Below are 21245 nucleotides of genomic sequence, written 5' to 3'. Positions count from 1 at the left end.
AAATATGTGACCTTATCACAATCTTTCTGGGCCTAAACTGTGAGATGGACTCTGATGAACTTACATAGTAACCCATTTTGATTTTACAGTTGTGTCTTCCCACTTCAAAAAGTTCTCAAAGTTACATTTCTGTATTTGCACTTTGCTAATACTTTACAGACATCTTATCATACATATGACTCACTCCATCAAGACAAAGTGGGGAGAAATACAATACCTTGATTTTATATTAAAACATTTTGCTATTATTAGATATAGAAGCTGAAAAATTGAAGAGAAAAAATTCCATCAAGGAACTTGAGGTTTTCTGGAAGTACTTGGAACCAATCCTGAATAATGAGAAACTTGAAATACATCTCTTTGATGTTGCTCGTCTCGAGTACATGGTCAAGGCAACATATTTTCCTTCTGATTGGTCAGACAATGAACAGATGGTGAGTCTATTGGTCAGCATGAGTGAGTGGTCCATTCACAGTCACTCATTCCACAGCTGTTCAGTAACCACTGGTAACAATGACTTTTGTTGGGCTCTCTCCTCTTTGGGACAATGATGGTGACAAGGGCCACTGTTGTATCATAGCCTGATTCTGTAGCTTTTAGTCTATGGATTAATGATAATAAAATATAGCAGATGCGGATTCTTTCATTAAATTACAATTGGCTCCGGTTCATGTATTGGTAATGATCTAAGTAATAATTAAAATGTAAATATTTATCACTATGATGGTGGCAAATTTTACGTTTTATTGTATTACATGTAATCCCTTCCAAGTACACATTTCAGCATGAAGAGAGCTGAACTGACAGCAAAGCCTGTGGTGAGACTCCAACCTCTGAGGGTTCTTCTGAAAGGATTTGAACAAAGCTGGATGGAGAGAGTATACTTATAAAGAGACTACTTATTGCTAAAGAGAGAGGGTGGGAGAGGATAAGGGAGGGGAGGGAAGGGGAGGGAAGAATATGGAAGGGAGAGAACTGAGGAAAAAAGAGAAGAAAAAATGAAAGGGGAAAGAAGAAAAAGGAATAAAGAAAATGGGAAGAAAAGGAAGGCAAGGAGGAGGGAATGGAATGGGGAAGGAAAGGAAGGGAAGGGAAGGAAGGGGAGGGAAGAGAGGGGAATGGGGAGAGAAGGGGAGGGGAGGGGAAGGGGATAGGAGAAGGGCGAAGGAAGAGGAAAGGGGGAAAGGAGGGAAGGAGGGAAGGGGGAAGGAGGGGGAGGAAGAAAAGGGGAGGAAGAAAGAGGGAGGAAGAAAGGGGGAGGAAGAAAAGGGGAGGAAGAAAAGGGGAAGAGGAAGGGGAAGGGAAAGGGAAAGAAAGAAGGGGAAGAAGGGGAAGAAAGAAGAGGAGGAAGGGGAAGAAAGAAGGGGAGGAAGGGGAACCAGGAGGAGGGAAAGAAGGGAAAGGGGAGGTAGGGGAAGGGAAGGATGGGGGGAAGGGGAAGAAGGGGAAGGTCAGGACGTGGGGGGAGGAGAAGAAGGGGAAGGGGAGGACAGGGAGGGCAGGGAAGGGAAAGAAGGGGAGGGGGAAGAAGGGGAAGGGGAGGAAGGGGAAGGGGAGGAAGGGGAGGAAGGGGAAGAAGGAGAAGGGAAAGGGGAAGAAGGAAGGGGAAGGAAGGGGAAGGGAGAGAAAAAGAAAAAGCTAAGAGGACAGAAGGCACTGATTCTGAGCCAAAGGACAATCATGCAATGAAGCCCTGATCCTATTACCTTGCAATGGATGGCACTTGGCAAAAGAAGTGAAAGCATTAAGAGGAGATGGAGACTACCACAGAAAACCAAACCAAATGCAGAGTTGTTGAGCCCATTAGCAATGGAGACACTTACACTACTATACCTGAGGATTAGGAAACCTCATGGAAGAGAGGGAGAAAAGATTGTAGGAACCTAAGGATCAAGTGTTTACTGTGAAATTGTGTCTCTTCATAATAACAGAAGCTGCACCCATGAAGTCTTACTGACTGCCCAAATATGAGCTTAACAAGGACAACACCAGTGAACATACCAAACTAGACAAGGAAAAGGCCAAGAGGCATCAACCCTACACACCAAGCTATGGACAACTGAGTAATGCTGGAATTGGGTCAAGTGGTCTTCCCCCAGGAAAAGCACAGTGGCTGCCCAATGCCAAATTATCAGCACTGAAAATGTCCTCACACGTCCTCCTTTGCCTTGCTTTTTCCTCCTTTCTACACCTGATGCAGAAAAGGATCTGCCTTTTACTGGTGCTTTTTAAATTGAGTCAGCACAGTTCCCTATTCCAGACATACTGTTCTTTCCAATGATGGAGGACGAGGAATGTTCCTTATTATCATGTCAAGGTGATATTTTTTCCCTTGGAATTTTAAATCCCCTCATCAAAGCCAACTTTCTACTATTTTTGGTAGGTGTTTTGTTTTTTGTTTGTTTTTTTTTTTCTTTTTTGTTATTCCTCCTTGTGCACATATCTACACATTTACAACTTAGAGGAACATTTTTTCCTATCATGTAAATAAAGATATGGCTGCATAGATACCCTTCCAAGAATTGGGGTTTGGTGAGATTTCTCAGTCTCCAAAGTCCTTGCACAAGCATGAGGACCTAAGTTTGGATCTCTAACACCTACATAAAAATTGGAAATGTCAATACACACTTGTAATCCTGGTACCAGAGGGTCAGTGGTAGGCAGAACCCTAAAGGTCACTAGGCAGCCAGACAAGCCACTCAGTGAGCTCCAGTGAGAGACCCCATCTCAATGTCAATTTATGGTCTCTTCACATGCACACACACACACATACACACACACACAGGAGAGAAAGAGGGAGGGGAGGGAGGAAGAGAGTGAGAACTTGCTTGTATTTTTGTTCAGGATGGTTTAGGAAATCCCATAAGATTCCTGAAGCATAATTCCTAGGAAGATGCTAACACATCCTCAAAACAAGTTCCTTTTGTCATTCACAAATGAGTGTGCTCTCCCATGGGTCTTCTTTAACCTCAAGGACCATGCTGGTAGAAGTTGAGTGGTCCTATGTCCCAAATAGAGGACACACCATTGCTTCATCAGGCTGTAAAGGTGAGCACCATGCTATGATCACAGATTCAGAAGACTCAGCATCACCCACAGCATCCTGCTTACTACACCTGTGTCCACAACTCCCTGTTCATTAGGAAACATAGATCATTCCATTTTACTTAGTTATTTTGTTAATAAAAATGTAGTGTGGCTTATACAGTGATTTTTCTGTTTGCTAAGAGTTTGGGAGAGTTTTGGGTAACTTCATTTTATTTATTTATTTATTTATTTATTTATTTATTTATTTATTTTTGTAAAGTCACTGAATTGGCATTATTGCTTGGGTCTACAGGACTCACCATGTTAAAGACAGAAGCATGCCAACTTGACTGCTGTGTGTTTGTGAGCAGCAGAGAGACAGGAAAGGATTTTGTAGAGATGTCTTTAAACCAGGATCAACTTGAGATGAAGGTCTGAGTGGTTTCTGAGTGGCCCAGGGTGAGAACATGGCAGATCTTTTCTTTTTCCCACTTTCTCCAACATGGCTGCTGAGGAGACTCTAGCACACAAGTGCTATTCCAGAGCTCTGTATGCTGCATAGTGCATAAGGGGATCTCTTATTCACTTCTAATCATGGTGTGAAACCATGCTAGCTTGATGCCAAGTTCATTCCACTTTAAAGAAAGGGGCAGTGGCCATATTTAATATTTTACCAAATATACAGTAGAAACTTTACATGATAATTTAACTTCAGAAAAACTATTTTATGTAGAAAAAGTATTGCTTGAAATGCTAGTTACAGTAGAACATTCATAAACTCAGAACTAGATTGATGTTCAGTGTGTCTAACTGGACTTGAAAACATTCAGCTCTTCCTGTCCTGGCCGCCAAAGGAGAGCAGCAGCCATGGCTCTGTACTACCCCATGGCCATGGGCCTCAACAAGGGCCACAAGGTGATGAAGAACGTCAGCAAGCCAAAACACAGCTCGCCCCACAGGCTCCTCACCAAGCACACCAAGTTCATGCAGGACATCATCCGGGAGGTGTGCGGCTTCATGTCCTACGAGTGGTGCACCATGGTATTGCCTAAAGTGTCCAATGACAAGTGCGCACTCAAGTTCATCAAGAAGAGGGTGGGCACGCACATCCACGCCAAGAGAAAGTGGGAGGAGCTGAGCATTGTTCTGGCAGCCATGAGGAAGACCGCGCCCAAGAAGGATTGATGAACCCTCCCCCAATAAAGATCGTTCCTACAAAAGAAAAAAGGAAGAAAGAAAGAAAGAAAGAAAGAAAGAAAGAAAGAAAGACAGACAGACAGACAGACAGACAGACAGAAAGAAAGAAAGAAAGAAAAGAAAAAGAAAGAAAGGAAAGAAGGAAGGAAGGAAGGAAGGAAGGAAGGAAGGAAGGAAGAAGAAAGGAAGAAGAAAGGAGGAAGAAAGAAAGAAAAGAAAAGAAAGAAAGGAGAAGAGAAGAGAAGAGAAGAGAAGAGAAGAGAAGAGAAGAGAAGAGAAGAGAAGAGAAGAGGGATGGGAGGGGAGAGGAGAGAAGGGGAGGGGAGGGTAAGGGAGGGGGAAGGGGAGAGGAGAGGAAAAAGGAGAGAGGAGAGGACAAAGGAAAGGAAAAAGGAAAGAAAGGAGGAAAGGAAAAGGGAAAGGGAAAGAAAAAAGGAAAGGAAGGGAAGGGGAAAAGGAAAAGAAGGGAAAAAGGGAAAAAGGGAAAAAGGGAAAACAAAGGAAAGGAAAGGAAAGGAAAGGAAAGGAAAGGAAAGGAAAGGAAAAAGGAAAGGAAAAAGGAAAGGAAAAAGGAAAGGAAAAAGGAAAGGAAAAAGGAAAGGAAAAAGGAAAGGAAAAAGGAAAGGAAAAAGGAAAGGAAAAAGGAAAGGAAAAAGGAAAGGAAAAAGGAAAGGAAAAAGGAAAGGAAAAAGGAAAGGAAAGGAAAGGAAAGGAAAAAGGAAAGGAAAAAGGAAAGGAAAAAGGAAAGGAAAAAGGAAAGGAAAAAGGAAAGGAAAAAGGAAAGGAAAAAGGAAAGGAAAAAGGAAAGGAAAAAGGAAAGGAAAAAGGAAAGGAAAAAGGAAAGGAAAAAGGAAAGGAAAAAGGAAAGGAAAAAGGAAAGGAAAAAGGAAAGGAAAAAGGAAAGGAAAAAGGAAAGGAAAAAGGAAAGGAAAAAGGAAAGGAAAAAGGAAAGGAAAAAGGAAAGGAAAAAGGAAAGGAAAAAGGAAAGGAAAAAGGAAAGGAAAGGAAAGGAAAGGAAAGGAAAGGAAAGGAAAGGAAAGGAAAGGAAAGGAAAGGAAAGGAAAGGAAAAAGGAAAGGAAAGGAAAAAGATTTGGCCCTTCCAGGGAACCACAGGCTGTGTTGCCCAGCTGGTCCCTCTAATTTCATATTGGTCCATTGTAGGTAATTGTTGAGCATCTTCTTCATGTAAAGGCTATGGTTGGTACCCAACTGAAATAATCATAGCTTAGACCTGTCTCTTTGAGTGAAAAATCCATTATTGAAGATAATGGGGAAAGTCTACCCAAAAATGACTTAGCAATAAAATTGATTTCCAGAAGAAAGGACCACTTAGGTTTAACATTGAATGTCAAAGTCTATTTTAAACTCAGAATTGCTTACTGAGATTAAAAGTAATAAGGCTACTTCATGTAGAAGCAGGCTAGGTCCATGGTGGTGCATTCTTACCTATGAGTTGTTAATAACTTCATATCTGCTTTAGAAGCCACCAGTATGTGAGACTTTCTTTCTCCCTGCATGGAGGAAAGCATTTGCATCCTCTGGCTCAAACAAGCAGCCTGTATGTCTGCCGAACTAAGGTAATGAAAGCTTTACATCAAGTAACTATCAATCATAATAAGCTAAGAACTCATGTAAGACATGTGAAACACCTCAACATATACTCTGGCTGCTGAAATAATTTGCCAGCCTTTGGCATATCATTTGCTGATGAATTTTAAAATGAATTACATAGATTGTGCTAATGGATCATTGGGCAGAAACTTCACTGTATTTCCTTTAGCAATAAAAATGGAAACTGTCTTTCTGTGCAAACATATGGATAGGCACAGGATACCTGTTGAAGTTTAACTCAAAACTCCCTGGTTCTGATGTGAGTGTGTGAAGCCCACAGTCAGGTGTGCTATGATGAACAGAGCCAAGCATTTCCCTGGATGTCTGCCAGCCTATGAGTCACTGGCCCCACAGAGGCTCTCCATTCCACCTTACCTCCTTAACTCAGATGTAGGATGGGCCTGTTTAGTGCTTCTATGCCTCCTAACTGACAGACACAGTCATCCCAGAATTTTTCTACTCCAGGAAATGAAAGCTTAAGTAATAACCATAGCAGATCTATAACTGGCTTGCCAGCTCATAAAAATAGTAGAAGCAGTAATTTGGATTCCTTCAAGCTTTCCTGCTAACAGTACCACAGTGAAAACCAGCTCAGGAAAAGGAAAGAAGGGAGGAAAAGAAGAAATCTTAATCACAGATACACGTACTTTCGTACTTAGACAATACACAAATCCAGGTGAGTGAATCCACTGCACTCATCTGGTTCTTGAAGAAATCATCAACTGCTCAATTGCTTCTCCTCAACCAAAATCATCTAACAGGTTTTAGGATTTGAAACACCGAGCACATGAAGCATACTGTAGATGCACTAAAGCATTAAACATTATGGTATTGGACAGCATCAGAACCTCTGTGGCCAACATGAAGGGCATGAAGAATTTATGTTTGGAAACTCCCTCACCAACCCCAGAACTTGGTGTTTGGGGATCTGGAGATTCGATTTCCTGTAAAAGAGAAATAGGCTTTTCTAGAAAGTTACACATATTCTATCTATTCTGATAGCATGGCAGCCATGTTGAGTTGATTCTCACTGGTTCTCTCGTTTATAGCTTGCATTGGGCACAGAGATCTTTGAAAACATTGCCTGTTTGATGTACGATAGCCTGGACTGGAAGAGGCAACATCATCACTATTTGCAAAGCATGCAGCTCATCAATGTCCCACAGGTGGTCAGCGAGAAGACCATGCTAGAGGCAATCACAATCCCAGAGGTAAGGAGCATGGACTCTCATACCTATCGTCATCTTGGGGATGGAGTGAGTGACATGATGATGTCCATATTTATAAACCATATGAAGAAAAGACTACAATAAAGGCCTGCGTTGGTGTACTGCTGCATGTTGTGTCAAGGTGTAAGGTTAGAAACAAGGAAACATCTCTTAGCAAAAACATAACAGCCATGTCTTTATGATGCTCCTCATACCAGCCACTTTTATGTCAACTTGACACAACATAGCGTTATCTGAAAGGAGAGAACCTCAACTAAGAAAATGCCTTCATAAAATCCAGCTGTGAGGCATTTTCTTAATTAGTGATTGATGAGGGAGGGCCCAGCCCACTGTGAGTGGTGTCAACCCTGGGCTGGTTGGTGGTCCTGGGTTCTATAAGATAGCAGACTGAGCAAGTCTTAATGAACAAGATAGTAAGCAACACTCCTCCATGGCCTCTGCATCAGCTCCTGCCTCCAGGTTTCTTCCGTTTGAATTCCTGTCCTGGTCCTTCAATGATGAATTAAAACGTGGAACCATACGTCAAATAAACCCTCTCCTCCACAACTAGCTGTTGGTCGTGGTGTTCCATCACAGCAATAGAAACCATAACTAAGACACTTCTTACATGGGAAAGCACAAAAAGACCCACCTGTCAGCTCGGGGTACAGTGGCCAGCATGTAAAACAAGGGGCATATTGACAAAATACGTCTAGGGTTTGCAGTGTTAGTGCTCAGCAAGATGCTAGCCACATAACAGGACAAGATACCTGCCCCACCTGAAGGGGAGCGTGATGTCAGAGTTTCAACATGGAATGAGAAGAATGAAATCAGCAGACATAATCAAAATGATACCCACCCTAATTAGGGTTTCAGATGCTGTTACAAAACATTGTGATCATAAGCAGCTTATGGAAGAAGGGTTCATTTCATCTTAGAACTCTCAGGTCACACTCTATCATTGAGGCAAGGCAAAGCAGAAATTCAAGGAAGGAACTGAAACAAAAGCCATGGAGGACACTGCTTACTGGGCCTTGGAGCCCAGAGCATCAGGAGTGACCCCAGACATCAAGCATTGATCTTCTTATATTGATGAGATCTGGTTTTGCTTTGACTCAGTTGTGACTGTGCCTTGGTTTTTCCCTTTGGGGACAAAGCATTTAACTGGTTTTGACTTCATAGAAACCCACAGTGGAAAGACATTGGGCTTCTGAAGAGACAAAACTTTCAAGTTCTTGAAATATTTAAAGATTGTAGAACTTTTAAAAGTTTGAATGTTTGGGGTTGTGATTTGATACTAATATGAAATCTTGAAGTAAACAAAAAGGGAAGTTTATTTCATAATGTTGTATTCGTGTGTCAATCTTAATAAAATAATGGAGGTCAAATGCCGTAGCTAGATTTTTTTTTTCCTTTGAGCCAATCCAGCACTAGCTATGGCCATCTCAGAAGAGAGAATTTCAAATGAGAAATGTCTCTCTTAATTGGCCTATAGGTAAGTCTCCATGCATTTTCTTGATAAATGACTGATGTTGAAGAGCCCAGCCCACTTTGGGCAATGCCCTTCCCTGGGCAGGTGGTCCTGATGCATATAAAAAGGCAAACTGAGCAAGCCAATAAGCTGTGTTTCTCCATGGCTTCTGCTGCAGTTCCTGCCCTGGCTTCTCTCAGTGATGTAGTGTGATCTGTGAGTGTAAGAAGAAATTAACCCTTCCTCCCCAAGTTGTTCTTAATCATGGTGCTTAACCACAGCTACAGAGACTGTGAATGACTCAGACAGCACCTGAGTTAGAGAACAGAAGGACTGAGAAACATGAAACAGGACTAGACAGATAGGAATGCTGAGAATGAGTTGCCAGGTGGAAAACCTGTTGGGAAAGGAATGCATAATAATATTCTGAAGAAGAGAGGACAAGATAACCCAAGATGTGGAAGCTATCATGACTCAAACTAAGACCAGGGGATATTCTGTGTCCTGTTTGCTTTTTTCACACCCTCACTTTTTAGGGTCCTGTGATGTTTGATGAAAGCGCTTCTTTTTTATTATTTTTCTTTCAGCCTCCACCATCAACTGCTCCAGCCCCTGGGAAGAAGAAAGCACAGTATGAAGAGTCACATGCTCCACCATCAGGCATGTGGGAAATCAAAGCTTAAGTACTCCCCTCTCTCCATCCTGTCCATACAGTAGTCAGCAACCCCTCCCCCCTACAGTGTTTACATTGATTGGTACCTCACAGTTCTAACTTACACACAGAATTTCAGGAAGAACTAGAGAACGCATCTTAACTGGGCAATGTCACTTTCTGCATTTGACAGTGGCTTTTATCATCACAACTGAAGTAGACATGCGGTATTACAATGATCTGCTGAATCCAATTCCAGAGGAATTTATTTCTGTGTCCCTGATACTGCACTGCATGGTGGAACAGGTGGGTAGAGGTTGAGGCTTCTTCCCTGGTAGCAACCTTGACCAACATCTCTCTTCACTTCCAAACTTTAGGCCGATTTTGTAATTGTACTCAGAACACTTGGAATGCAGCCCATTTGTTCAGTCAGACTATTTCAAATATAACTAATATTTGCTTTAATCACCAACTTTAGTCCTCTCTCTCTCTCTCTCTCTCTCTCTCTCTCTCTCTCTCTCTCTCTCTCTCTCTCTCTCTCTCTCAAACACACACACACACACACACACATTGGGCTCTAGAATCATTCATTTCACATTCCCCAAAGCTTGGGTAGAATATATCCTTAAAACCATCCTTATATGGAGGTGCTGATTAATTTTTGTCAGCTTGGCACAAACTAGAGTCACCTGGGAAGAGAGACACAGAATTAAGAAGTTGCCTCCATCATATTGGCCTTGGGCATGTATGTAGAGCATTTTCTTGATTAATAATGATGTGAGAGAGCCCAGCCCACTGTGGGAAGTGTCATCCCTGGGCAGATAGTCCTGGGATGAAGAAGAAAGCAAGCTGAGTGAGCCATGGAAGCCATAAGCTTCAGACATCCACATTAGTTCCTGCCTGCAGGTCCCTGTCATGAGTTCCTGCCATAAGTTCCTGCCTAGGCTTCCCTCCATAAAGGACTGTAACCTGAAAGCCAGAAGAACCCTCTCACTCCTCAAGTAGCTTTTGGTCAGTGTTTTATTACAACAGAAAGGAAACCAAGATAGTAGGGCTAATTTAATGAAAGAAGAAAAGCACTTGGATAGGGGCTCAGCTTATTAATGGCCTTTAACTTTTAAATATTTATTTATAAATGTATGTTTATATGAATGCCTTTATGCATGGATGTATATTATTTATGTGAAGGGACCAGTGGAGGCCAGACAAGGCAATTATATCCTTTGGGGGTGAAGTTACAGGTGCTTGAGAGCTGCCTGATGTGTGACCTGGGAGTGTTTGGTTAGTTTTGGTTTTGGTTTTGGTTTTATGTGTACTGACTCACTTGATTTTCTAGATAGTTACACTAATAGCTTTCTTTACTGCAGAAGGTTTTAGTGAGTCCAGTGGTTTTATCATGTCAATGCATTAAAAAAATAAAAAGCTTGAATCTCTAAGACCTCTGAGTCTTGTAGTCTTGTGACTTTATTTACCACAGACTCCCATTTCATTCAAATCAAGTCAAAAGCAGTGACTATTCTATAATTACCTGCCAAGTCCCAGTTAACCAGAAGGATGGCTGATGAGTCCCCCCCCCACACTTTCCCCCTCATCTGACAGACTACCTGGAGATATGTGGAGATGAATAAAAATCTGACAGTTACAGGGTAAGGAAACCAAAGTATTGAAGTAATAGGATGCCACCCACAGGACTAGAAGTTTAAGCTCTGATATTCAGAGATGGAGCAGTTTCAACTATTCCTTTAGGATGCCAATAAGTCCATGAAATAATTGAAAGGTCTGAAACAGCAATAGTAGTCAGTGTTTTGAAAGACTGAGTGTCACCAAAGGTAAAGAAAGTGGGATTTGATGGGGCATGAGAACAGTAAAACATCTGAGACAGGATCCTTCCGGTCAGCCATCTGCATCTGCAAGCTGAGGCTGTTCCACAGCCCCCTGTGGAACAGGTTCTCCCAGGAGAGACTTGTTCTCCCAGGAGTATTTTCACTCCCAGGGTCGGAGGTGAAATAGCCACTTTCTCTATAATAACTGACTGGAGCTGGTCAGTAAGGAGTACATGGAACACTAGAACAGTGTAGCAGCTAGGACAGGATCCTTACAGTCACCAACTGTACCCAGAGCTTGGGTTGTTCTAGAGCCCTCTGTACAGAAGTTGTGCCAGGAGAGAGCTGGTCTCCCAGGAGTGCTGACACAGGCTTACAGATCCACAGGAGGAACAAGTTCCAGCCAGAGACAACAAGAACATCTAACACCAGAGATAACCATATGACAAATGGCAGACTCAAGAATATTACCAACAGAAGGCAAGACTACTTGCCCCATCAGAACCCAGTTCTCCCACCACAGCAAGTCCTGGATTCTCCAACACACCAGAAAAGCAAGATGTGGATTTAAAATCATATCTCATGATGCTGATAGAAGATTTTAAGAAGGACATAAATAACCCCCTTAAAGAAATACAGGAGAACACAGGTAAATAGGTAGAAGCACTTAAAGAGGAAAACACAATCAAACAGGTGAATGAATTGAACAAAATCATCCAGGACATAATAATGGAAATAGAAACAATAAAGAAATCACAAAGGTAAGACAACCCTGGAAATAGAAAACTTAGGAAAGAGATCAGGAGTTATAGATGCAAGCATCACCAACAGAATACAAGAGATAGAAGAGAGAATATCAGGCAAAAAATGATACCATAGAAGATATTGACACAACAGTCATAGAAAATGAAAAATGAAAAAAGCTCCTAACCCAAAACATCCAGGAAATTCAGGACACATTGAGAATACCAAACCTAAGGATAATAGGCATTGAAGAGAGCAAAGATTCCAACTTAAAGTGCCAGTGATATCTTCAACAAAATTATAGAAGAAAACTTCCCTAGCCTAAAGAAAAAGATACCCATGGACATAGAAAAAGCCTACAGAACAACCAAATAGATGGGATCAGAAAAGAAATTCCTTGTCATATAATAATCAAAACACCAAATGCACAAAACAAAGAAAGAATGTTAAAGGCCGTAAGGGAAAAAGGTCAAATAACATGTAAAGGCAGACCTATTAGAATACACCAGACTTCTCACCAGAAACTATGAAAGCCAGAAGTTCCTGGAAAGATAACATACAGACCCTAAGAGAATACAAATGCCAGCCCAAGCTACTATACCCAACAAAACTCTCAATAACCATAGATGAAGAAACCAAGATATTCCATAACAAAAACAAATTTACACAATATCTCTCCACCAATCCAGCCCTTCAAAGATAATAAATGAAAAACTCCAACACAAGGAGGGAAACTACACCCTAGAAAAAGCAAGAAAATAATGTTCTTTTAACAAACCAAAAAGAAGATAACCACAAAAAATAATTCCATCTCTAACAACAAAAATAAAAGGAATCAACAGTCTATTTTCCTTAACATCTCTTAATATCAGTGGATTCAATTCCCCAATAAAATTACATAGACTAGAAGACTAGTTACATAAACGTAACACAACATTTTGCTGCATACAGGAAACCCACCTCACTGACAAAGACAGACACTACCTCAGAGTAAAAGACTGGAAAACAATTTTCCAAACAAATGCTCTCAAGAAACAAGCTGGAGTAGCCATTCTAATATCAAAGAAAATCAACTTCCAACCAAAAGTTTTCAAAAAATATAAGGAAGGATACTTCATACCCATCAAAGGAAAAATCTACCAAGAACTCTCCGTTGTGAACTTCTATGCTCCTAAAGCAAGGGCACCCACATTCATAAAAGAAATTTTACTAAAACTCAAAGCACACATTATACTGCACACAATAATAGTGGGAGACTTCAACACCCCCTTTTCACCACGGAAACAGAAACTAAACTGAGACACAGTGAAAACAACAGAAGTTATGAGACAAATGGATTTAACAGATATCTATAGAACAGTCTATCCTGAAACAAAAGAATATACCTTCTTCTCAGCACCTCATGGTACCTTATCCAAAACTGACCATATAATCAGTCACAAAACAGGCCTCAACAGATACAAAAATATTGAAATAACCCCATGCATCCTATCAGATCACCATGGAATAAGGCTGGTCTTCAATAACAGCATACATAATACAAATCCCACATGCAAGTGGAAGCTAAAGAACACTCTACTCAATGATATCTTGGTCAAGGAAGAAATAAAGAAAGAAATTAAAGACTTTTTAGAGTTTAATGAAAATGAAGGCACAACATGCCCAAACTTACAGGACACAATGGAAGCAGTCCTAAAAGGAAAACTCATAGCCCTGAGTGCCTCCAAAAAGAAACTGCAGAGAGCATACACTAGCAGCTTGACATTACATCTGAAAGCTCTAGAACAAAAAGAAGCAAATTCACCCAAGAGGAATGGACTGGAGGAAACAATCAAACTCAGTGCTGAAATCAACCAAGTAGAAATAAAAAGAACTATACAAAGAATCAACAAAACCAGGAGCTGGTTCTTTGAGAAAATCAGCAAAATAAACCCTTAGCCAAACCAACTAGAGGGCACAGGGACAGTATCCTAATTAATAAAATCAGAAATGAAAAGGGAGACATAACAACAGAAACTGAGGGAATTCAAAAAATCATCATATCCTACTACAAAAGTCTATACTCAACAAAACTGGAAAAGCTGGATGAAATGGACAATTTCCTAGACAGATACCAGGTACCAAAGTTAAATCAGGATCAGATAAAGAATCTAAACTGTCCCATAACCTCTAAAGAAATAGAAACAGTCATTAATAGTTCTCAAACAACAACAACAACAAAAAGTCCAGGACCAGGTGAGTTTAGTGCAGATCTTCAAAGAAGACATAATACCAATACTCTTCAAAATATTTCACAAAATAGAAACAGAATGTACTCTACCCAATGTGTTCTATGAAGCCACAATTACTGATACCTAAACTACACAAAGACCCAACAAAGGAAGATCAGTTTCCCTTATGAATATCAATGCAAAAATACTCAACAAAATTCTCACAAACTGATCACCATGCTCAAGTAGGCTTCATCTCAGGGATTCAGGGATGGTTCAATGTAAAGAAATCCATCAGTGTAATCCACTATATAAACAAACTCAAAGAAGAAAACCATTGGGCCATCTCATTAGATGCTGAGAAAGCATTTGACAAAATCCAATACCCCTTCATGATGAAAACCTTGGAAAGATCAGGAATTCAATGCCCATACCTAAACATAGTAAAAGCAATATACAGCAAACCAGTAGCCAACATCAAGCTAAATAGAGAGAAACTTAAAAGCAATCTCACTAAAATCAGGAACTAGACAAGTCTGCCCACTTTCTCCCTACCTATTCAATATAGTACTCAAAGTCCTAGCCAGAGCAATTAGACAACAAAAGGAGATCACAGGGATACAAATTGGAAAGGAAGAAGTCAAAATATCACTATTTGTAGATGATATGATAGTATACTTAAGTGACCCTCAAAATTCCATGAGACAACTCCTAAACTGGATAAACAACTTCAGCAAAGTGACTGGATATAAAATTAACTCAAACAAATCAGTGGCCTTCCTCTACACAGAAGATAAATAGACTGAGGAAGAAATTAGGGAAACAACACCCTTCACAATAGTCACAAATAATATAAAATACCTTGGTACGACTCTAAGCAAGTGAAAGATCTGTATGATAAGAACTTCAAGTCTCTGAATAAAGAAATCAAAGGAGATCTCAGAAGATGGAAAGATCTTCCATGCTCATGGATTGGCAGGATTAATATAGTAAAAATGGACATCTTGCCAAAAGCAATGTACAGATTCAATGCAATCCTCCTCAAAATTCCAACTCAATTCTTCACAGAGTTAGAAAGAACAATTTGCAAATTCATCTAGAATAACACAAAACCTAGGATATCAAAAGCTATTCTCAACAATAAAAGAACATGTGGTGGAATCACCATCCCTGACCTCAAGCTGTACTTGTGATTAAAAAACAAAAAAACTCTGTGGTACTGGTACAGTGACAGGGAGGTAGATCAGTGGAATAGAATTGAAGACCCAGAAATGAACCCACACACCTATGGTCACTTGATCTTTGATAAAAGAGCTAAAACCATCCAGTGGGGGGGGGGGACACAGCATTTTTCACAAATGATGTTGGCTCAATTGGTGGTTAGCATGTAGAAGAATGCAAATTGGTCCATTCCTATCTCCTTGTACAAAGCTCAAGTCCAATTGGATCAAGGACCTCCACATAAAACCAGATACATTGAAGCTAAGAGAAGAGAAATCGGGGAAGAGCCTCAAAGATATGGGCACAAGGGAAAATTTCCTGAACACAATAGCCCTAAGATCAAGTATTGACAAATGGGACCTCATAAAATTGCAAAGCTTCTGTAAGGAAAAGGACTCCGTCAATAGGACAAAATGGCAACCAACAGATTGTGAAAAGATCTTTACCAATAGAGGTCTACTATCTAATATATACAAAGAACTCAAGAAGTTAAACTCCAGAGAACCAAATAACCCTATTAAAAATGGGATACAGAGCTAAACATAGAATTCTCAACTGAGGAATACCGAATGGCTGAGAAGCACCTAAAGAAATGTTCAACATCCTTAGTCATCAGGGAAATGCAAATCAAAACAACCTTGAGATTCCACCTCACACCAGTCAGAATGGCTAAGATCAAAAACTCAGGTGACAGCAGATGCTGGCAAGGATGTGGAGAAAGAGGAACACGCCTCCATTGCTGGTGGGATTGCTTTCCTGTGGGTGCTTTGCAGTAAGTGGAAGAAATTGGTTCATACAATGGGAAGGGGGCCACTTGCATCACACAGATGCTGAAGATGCCACTAAATATGCCAGTGTGCAGGGCAGCACCCCCTGAAAGTTCCCAATACTCAGTGCAAAATGTCGCTACTGCAAAAGGTGATCAACCTTGTAGAAGAATACAAAATTATAACAGTGTGAATATTTAAAAGCAAAGGGGCCTGTGGAGCAGGTGGACTGTGCCAGCAGACAGAAGAACTGGTAAAGTTAAAATAAAGCAGGTTTGAAACCCCAGTAAGTCTCATAATTAAGAGCTATAGGTGTTAGAATCAGCTCCTGGCCAGACTCTACCTGTCCTGGAGCACGTGACCAGGATAACCCACTAAGAGGACCATGACAACCAGTCACATAGCATGAAAACCTGGAGTTCTCCATGCTAATGAGGTATCTTGATAGGCCCTGAGTGTTTAGCCAATGAGTATCCCTTGCTAGGCATCCCTTCCTATAAAAGGTATTTAATTCCTGGTTCACCCTGACTAAGACATGTACATTCATATCTGCCATGAATAGAACAGTTTGGACAAATAAGGACCATCGTCTTTATCAAGAATCACCTCAAGGAGTGGGGATGCTTTCATCATAAAGAGCCATGCCTACATCTCCTGTGAAAGGCCTCTCTTCCAGCCCCTCCATACGTTTGGCAGTTCCTTGGAGCCAAGCCAGATTCTACACTGTCCCAACTCCTCACGGGTCCCAGTGGCATCTGGGTACACGGGAGATTGAGACCCACAGCATCCTTCCCAGATCTCACAGACTGGGACCCCTTCTTAGACTATGTTCTGCCCCCTGAGTGACATTCCTGCAGTGCTCCAGTTCTGAGCAGTGAGGCAGAAACACAGACAGTCCGAAGAGTGCTTATTAGATGTACATGTTGGGCCTTTGGTTATATTTCAGCTTATTTTACTTGCTTCCCCCCACCACCCGAAGCAAACTTGAACAAGACATTTAATCTTTCGAGACCTCGCTTAACGATTATCTAACACTTATCTTACCATTTGACATTTTTCTATATTTGAAAAGAGAAATGAGGGCTTGGCCTGAAGTCCCTTTCCTTAGTTCAAACTGTGTGGAATTGGATTGATCATGTGAGTCAATCCAAGCTGGAAATGCTTTTTGTGCCAGGTAGTGGCCAAGAGGCCCAGGGGAGTGAACGTGCGTACAGATGTCCCACCAGTACCTGGAAGGTCGCAACCGCGCTGCTTAAATGTATATTGAATCCAAAGTTTTATGAGCACCATCTTCAGGGCCTAACAAGAACAAATACTTTTTAAAAAATCAGTATTGTAACATGTGTTATCTATTTTAAGGCAGTTGTTAAAATTACATCTAATGCTATTACAGATCACAAACATTTTCTCCTTAATTTTTGCATCAATGACATTTTGCTGCCATTAAGCACCAATGTTTCTATGGAGCTGCCTCCTCCTCACTGAGAGCAATGGGAACACGTGCACATCAGCAATGAGCTGAGTACTAACCCACTTCTTCCCCACTGCCTTTCCTCAATAGGTTGTAGCCACTGAAGAAGATCTCATCCCGCCAAGTTTGGTGGAGCCAGCCCCCAGAGCAGATGGGTTAGACTACAGAATCGCAGCTCACATTGTGTCGATCCTGCCTTCACTCTGCCTCTCCGAAAAGGAAAAGAAGGTCCGAACACGAGCGAGCCAAAAAGCTTTTGTACCTTGAAACAAACAAAGTGTGCATTCTCTCATTGAATTGATATTATTTTAATTTAAACAGAATCTCCGTGAGATATTCTTAACTGAAGGAGAGAGTGAAAGCAAAGCCCTGCCCAAAGGCCCCCTCCTACTGAACTACCACGACGCGCATGCCCACAAGAAGTATGCACTGAAGGTAATAACTAGGACCCTCCCTCTCATAGTGAATGTAAGGAGGTGTGTTTGTTATTCATTACTTGGGGGAATCTCATTGGATGATCTTACCAACCAATGCTAATGAGATCTCATGTATAGGATAGATGAAGATGAAGGCTCAGAAACAGGAGTGGACAGGAGCAAAATATGTCAGCAAAGAGCACTTGGCCTAATCACAGGGGTCCAGTTAACCACGGGCTTGATTGTCACCACCATTACATGTGCATTAAAGCTTTATAATCAGGTACTGAAAAATTAACTGAGAGGTTAAGAGTACTTGTGGCTGGTCCAGAGGACCCAAGGTTAATGTATTAAACCCAAGTCAGGGAACTCAGAACTGGGGCTAACTCCAGCTCCCGAGCCTCTTTCCTGGCCTCCAAGAGCATCCACACAGAGACATACACATATGCACATAAATATAAATGATTCTCAAAAAAAAAAGTCATGGGCATTTTCTTTAAATATCTGCTGCTATGAAAGACTAGTGGAGGCCAACAAAGGATTTCAGGAAAGACAGATAAATCCACTCCAAACGTAGGCTGCTTGTCACCAGGAATGGAGGCCCACTTGTGCTCCAGAAACTTCTGGAAAAATGATAACTAGATTTTGGGCCTTATTATGAATACGAATTTGTCTCCCTCAATTACTTGTGATGTTCCCTGTTTCCAGATGAGAGTGAGGATATCACGTTTGGCCTTCTCCACACACATAAGGCATGTAACAGCTCTCGTTAGTCTCTTCTGTCATGTTGCTTTCCCTCTTTCTTTTTCTTTTCTTCTTTTTTCTTTTTCTTTTTTTATTTTTTGGTAAGGACCAAAAGAATTTTGACCCAGTTCAAGTTGAGCAGGAGATGCAGTCCAAGCTGCCACTGTGGGAATTCCTTCAGTTCCCTCTTCCCCCTCCGTGGAACAGCACTAAACGGCTCGCCACTATTCATGAGCTTATGCATTTCTGTACGAACGGTGAGTATCTTGCTTTGGCTGATACCCAATTTATTAATAGCCCTTAAATTGCACCCTTATTCCCCAAAAGCATTTTGATCATCGAAAGACCTTCCAGAGGCCTTGGCAATGTCACTAGCCATGTGGAAACTCTGGCGTGTAACATTATGCACTTTGATGTAGTAGATTTTCTTTCCACTGTGTTTTCTTAATCCCCTGAGCCCCACGGTTCCCCCTGGTGTCATTAGAGACGATGCAATCCATCCTACTTACCAGGAGGAATGGTTCGTGTATCTGTAAAAACTTAAAAATGAACAAGAACCTCTTGTCTCAAGTTACCATAGTCCCTTTCCCAGAAAATAGACAAATAGACAGACAGATAGATAGATAGAAACAGATAGAAATAGATAGGCTTCACCAAGGAATGGAGCCCTTTATCATTGTAGAAATCCACACAAGTCATATAGCACAGTGGCATTAGCTGCGGAAGGAGAAGCAAAAGCCCGAGCAGGTGACTTTGCCCCAACTAAGCAATTATCAGTCTGGAGTCTCATACTCCAGTCTCAAGCACACAGGTCACTTTTGACTTCTAGAACTGTGCTCAAAGGCAACTTAAACTATCCTTGTCTCTAGCCTGACTCGATAGATTGGTCACAACACTTATATGTGTCTATCTAGCGGTACTGATAAAATGCAATCACTGAATGATTCTCGGTAGTAGATTGGGAAGTCTCCAGGAAACTTGCATCTGCACCCCATGCTGAAGAGCACAAAGGAAACCCTGTCTGAAGCAGATCTCCACCTCTTAAGTGGGAAACCGAGTTTCTACTCAACATTTGACAGAAGATGTCGAAGCCTGGACCATCTCTCTGTTTATCCAATCACATGGTTACCCTGGGGCTTCCCCACTACTTGCAATGTGGCTGGGGTGAGAGAACAGAAGAGATCATGGGTGGTGGTTTTAAATACAAATCTCTCTTGTCAGTGTTCTTTATAGAAGTGAAGTGTTCAATTCTCTCTGCATGTCTCTGCCTCCCAAATCCTTTTGAGAGCTTCCCTAACCGAGAATCAAGAATGGCCCTCATCTGTCTTTACAAAGCAAGTTTTTCAGAACAACCATATATCTTAGCCATGTTCCCTTCTGTGCTGAGAAATGGCATGCAGCCAATTGTTTTCTTCTCTATACCTTGAGTCACTCCACAGTTCTTTTTTTTTTTTTCCAGGTTAGAGAAAAGAAATAGAAGGTCTGGGTCTGGGAATTTGGCTGGAGTGTCTATTTAGTGTATTGTGAGCACTTTGTTAGATCACCCCTGCACAGGAGGGTGGGAAGGAAAGAAGAAATGGTGTGCTCTGGGAGGCAGGAGAGCAATCGAAAACTCCTGTCCAATGCTATCCTGAGATTGAATTCAGAAAACATTATTTATATCCAGAGATTTAATTTCATTTTTTAGTACTGGCAATTGAATCTATGACTAGGCGAATGCTAGACAGTTTCCCTACCAGTGAGCTACACTGTCAGCTACAGAATTTGAAATATGAAGATATAGTATAGAATCATAAAAATCTCCTGGCTCAAATGAACATTGAGACTTACCTAGTCCAAATGTATTTCCATCTCATAAAAAATCTGAAATCCTGGCAAGCTAAACCATTTATTGTAGGGTTGTAATAATAGTGTCGACCCACAAGGGAAGTTCTGGCCCCTAAGTAGCTCTCACAAGCATCCTTTCCTTATGTTACTGAGCTGAAGGGAGGGCAAACATCATATGATGTCTATTTGCCTTCTTGGTGCCATAACTGACCCTAGTCCTGGGCATAGCGGGTTGAGTACACAGCCTCTTGTCAGCATACCACTAAAGAATGGGTAGATTCAAGCTAACCTTTCCCCATGAGAGGAAGGAGAGTAGGAGGGAGGTGACATTCTAGAATTGAGGATGATGCGGGGGGGCGGGGGGGGGGTGATAGGAAGTTAAAGAGGAACAGGGGAAGGAGAGCATGATCAAAATCTATTTGTATGCATGCATGAAACTCTCAAAGACTTTTTTAAAGAAAGGGAAATTATAAATCAATGTTTCTAATGAATGTAGGTATTAAACTCATCAAAAAAGATCTTAGCACACCAAAATCAGCAACACATTAAAAGACACACACACACATCTAGAATCCCATCTCATGTCAGTGTACTCTTAGGACTCTGTACTGCAGACGATACCCTGCAGTCACCCTGCTTCATTTTTACTGACACCCCACACCTACCACCAGGCTGGGCCATCACCCTGGGCTATTTCAGTGGCTTTCCAGCCACATTCTGTGCTTTCACCTCTCATTTGTGAATCTTTTATCCATGGAAGGACCAGAACACCCTTTCTGGGATGTTCATCAGGTCTTATCTTCAATCCAAATCTTCTAACATTCATCCATTTTGCAAAACCAAAGCTATCAACCA

At 41.3% G+C, this 21245-nt stretch overlaps 1 protein-coding gene and 1 pseudogene across 1 annotated transcript in view; both read left to right on the top strand.

Moving 5' to 3' along the window:
• Spag17 (sperm associated antigen 17) overlaps positions 1 to 21245 on the top strand; it is a 268834-nt gene that overhangs the window by 130690 nt on the left and 116899 nt on the right. The window contains exons 7-13 of the mRNA XM_021157134.2: positions 253 to 434; positions 6886 to 7047; positions 9103 to 9175; positions 9361 to 9473; positions 17494 to 17631; positions 17725 to 17838; positions 18670 to 18820. Of these exons, the coding sequence (XP_021012793.1) occupies positions 253 to 434; positions 6886 to 7047; positions 9103 to 9175; positions 9361 to 9473; positions 17494 to 17631; positions 17725 to 17838; positions 18670 to 18820 (933 nt within the window). The remainder of the gene's footprint in view (positions 1 to 252; positions 435 to 6885; positions 7048 to 9102; positions 9176 to 9360; positions 9474 to 17493; positions 17632 to 17724; positions 17839 to 18669; positions 18821 to 21245) is intronic.
• On the top strand, positions 3895 to 4212 carry LOC110290583 (large ribosomal subunit protein eL36 pseudogene; annotated as a pseudogene).

This window comes from Mus caroli, unplaced genomic scaffold, assembly GCF_978045245.1.
Source record: "Mus caroli unplaced genomic scaffold, Mus_caroli_1 scaffold_3, whole genome shotgun sequence".
In the NCBI taxonomy this organism is placed as follows: Eukaryota; Metazoa; Chordata; class Mammalia; order Rodentia; family Muridae; genus Mus; species Mus caroli.
This window is presented reverse-complemented; position numbering and strand designations above follow the sequence as displayed.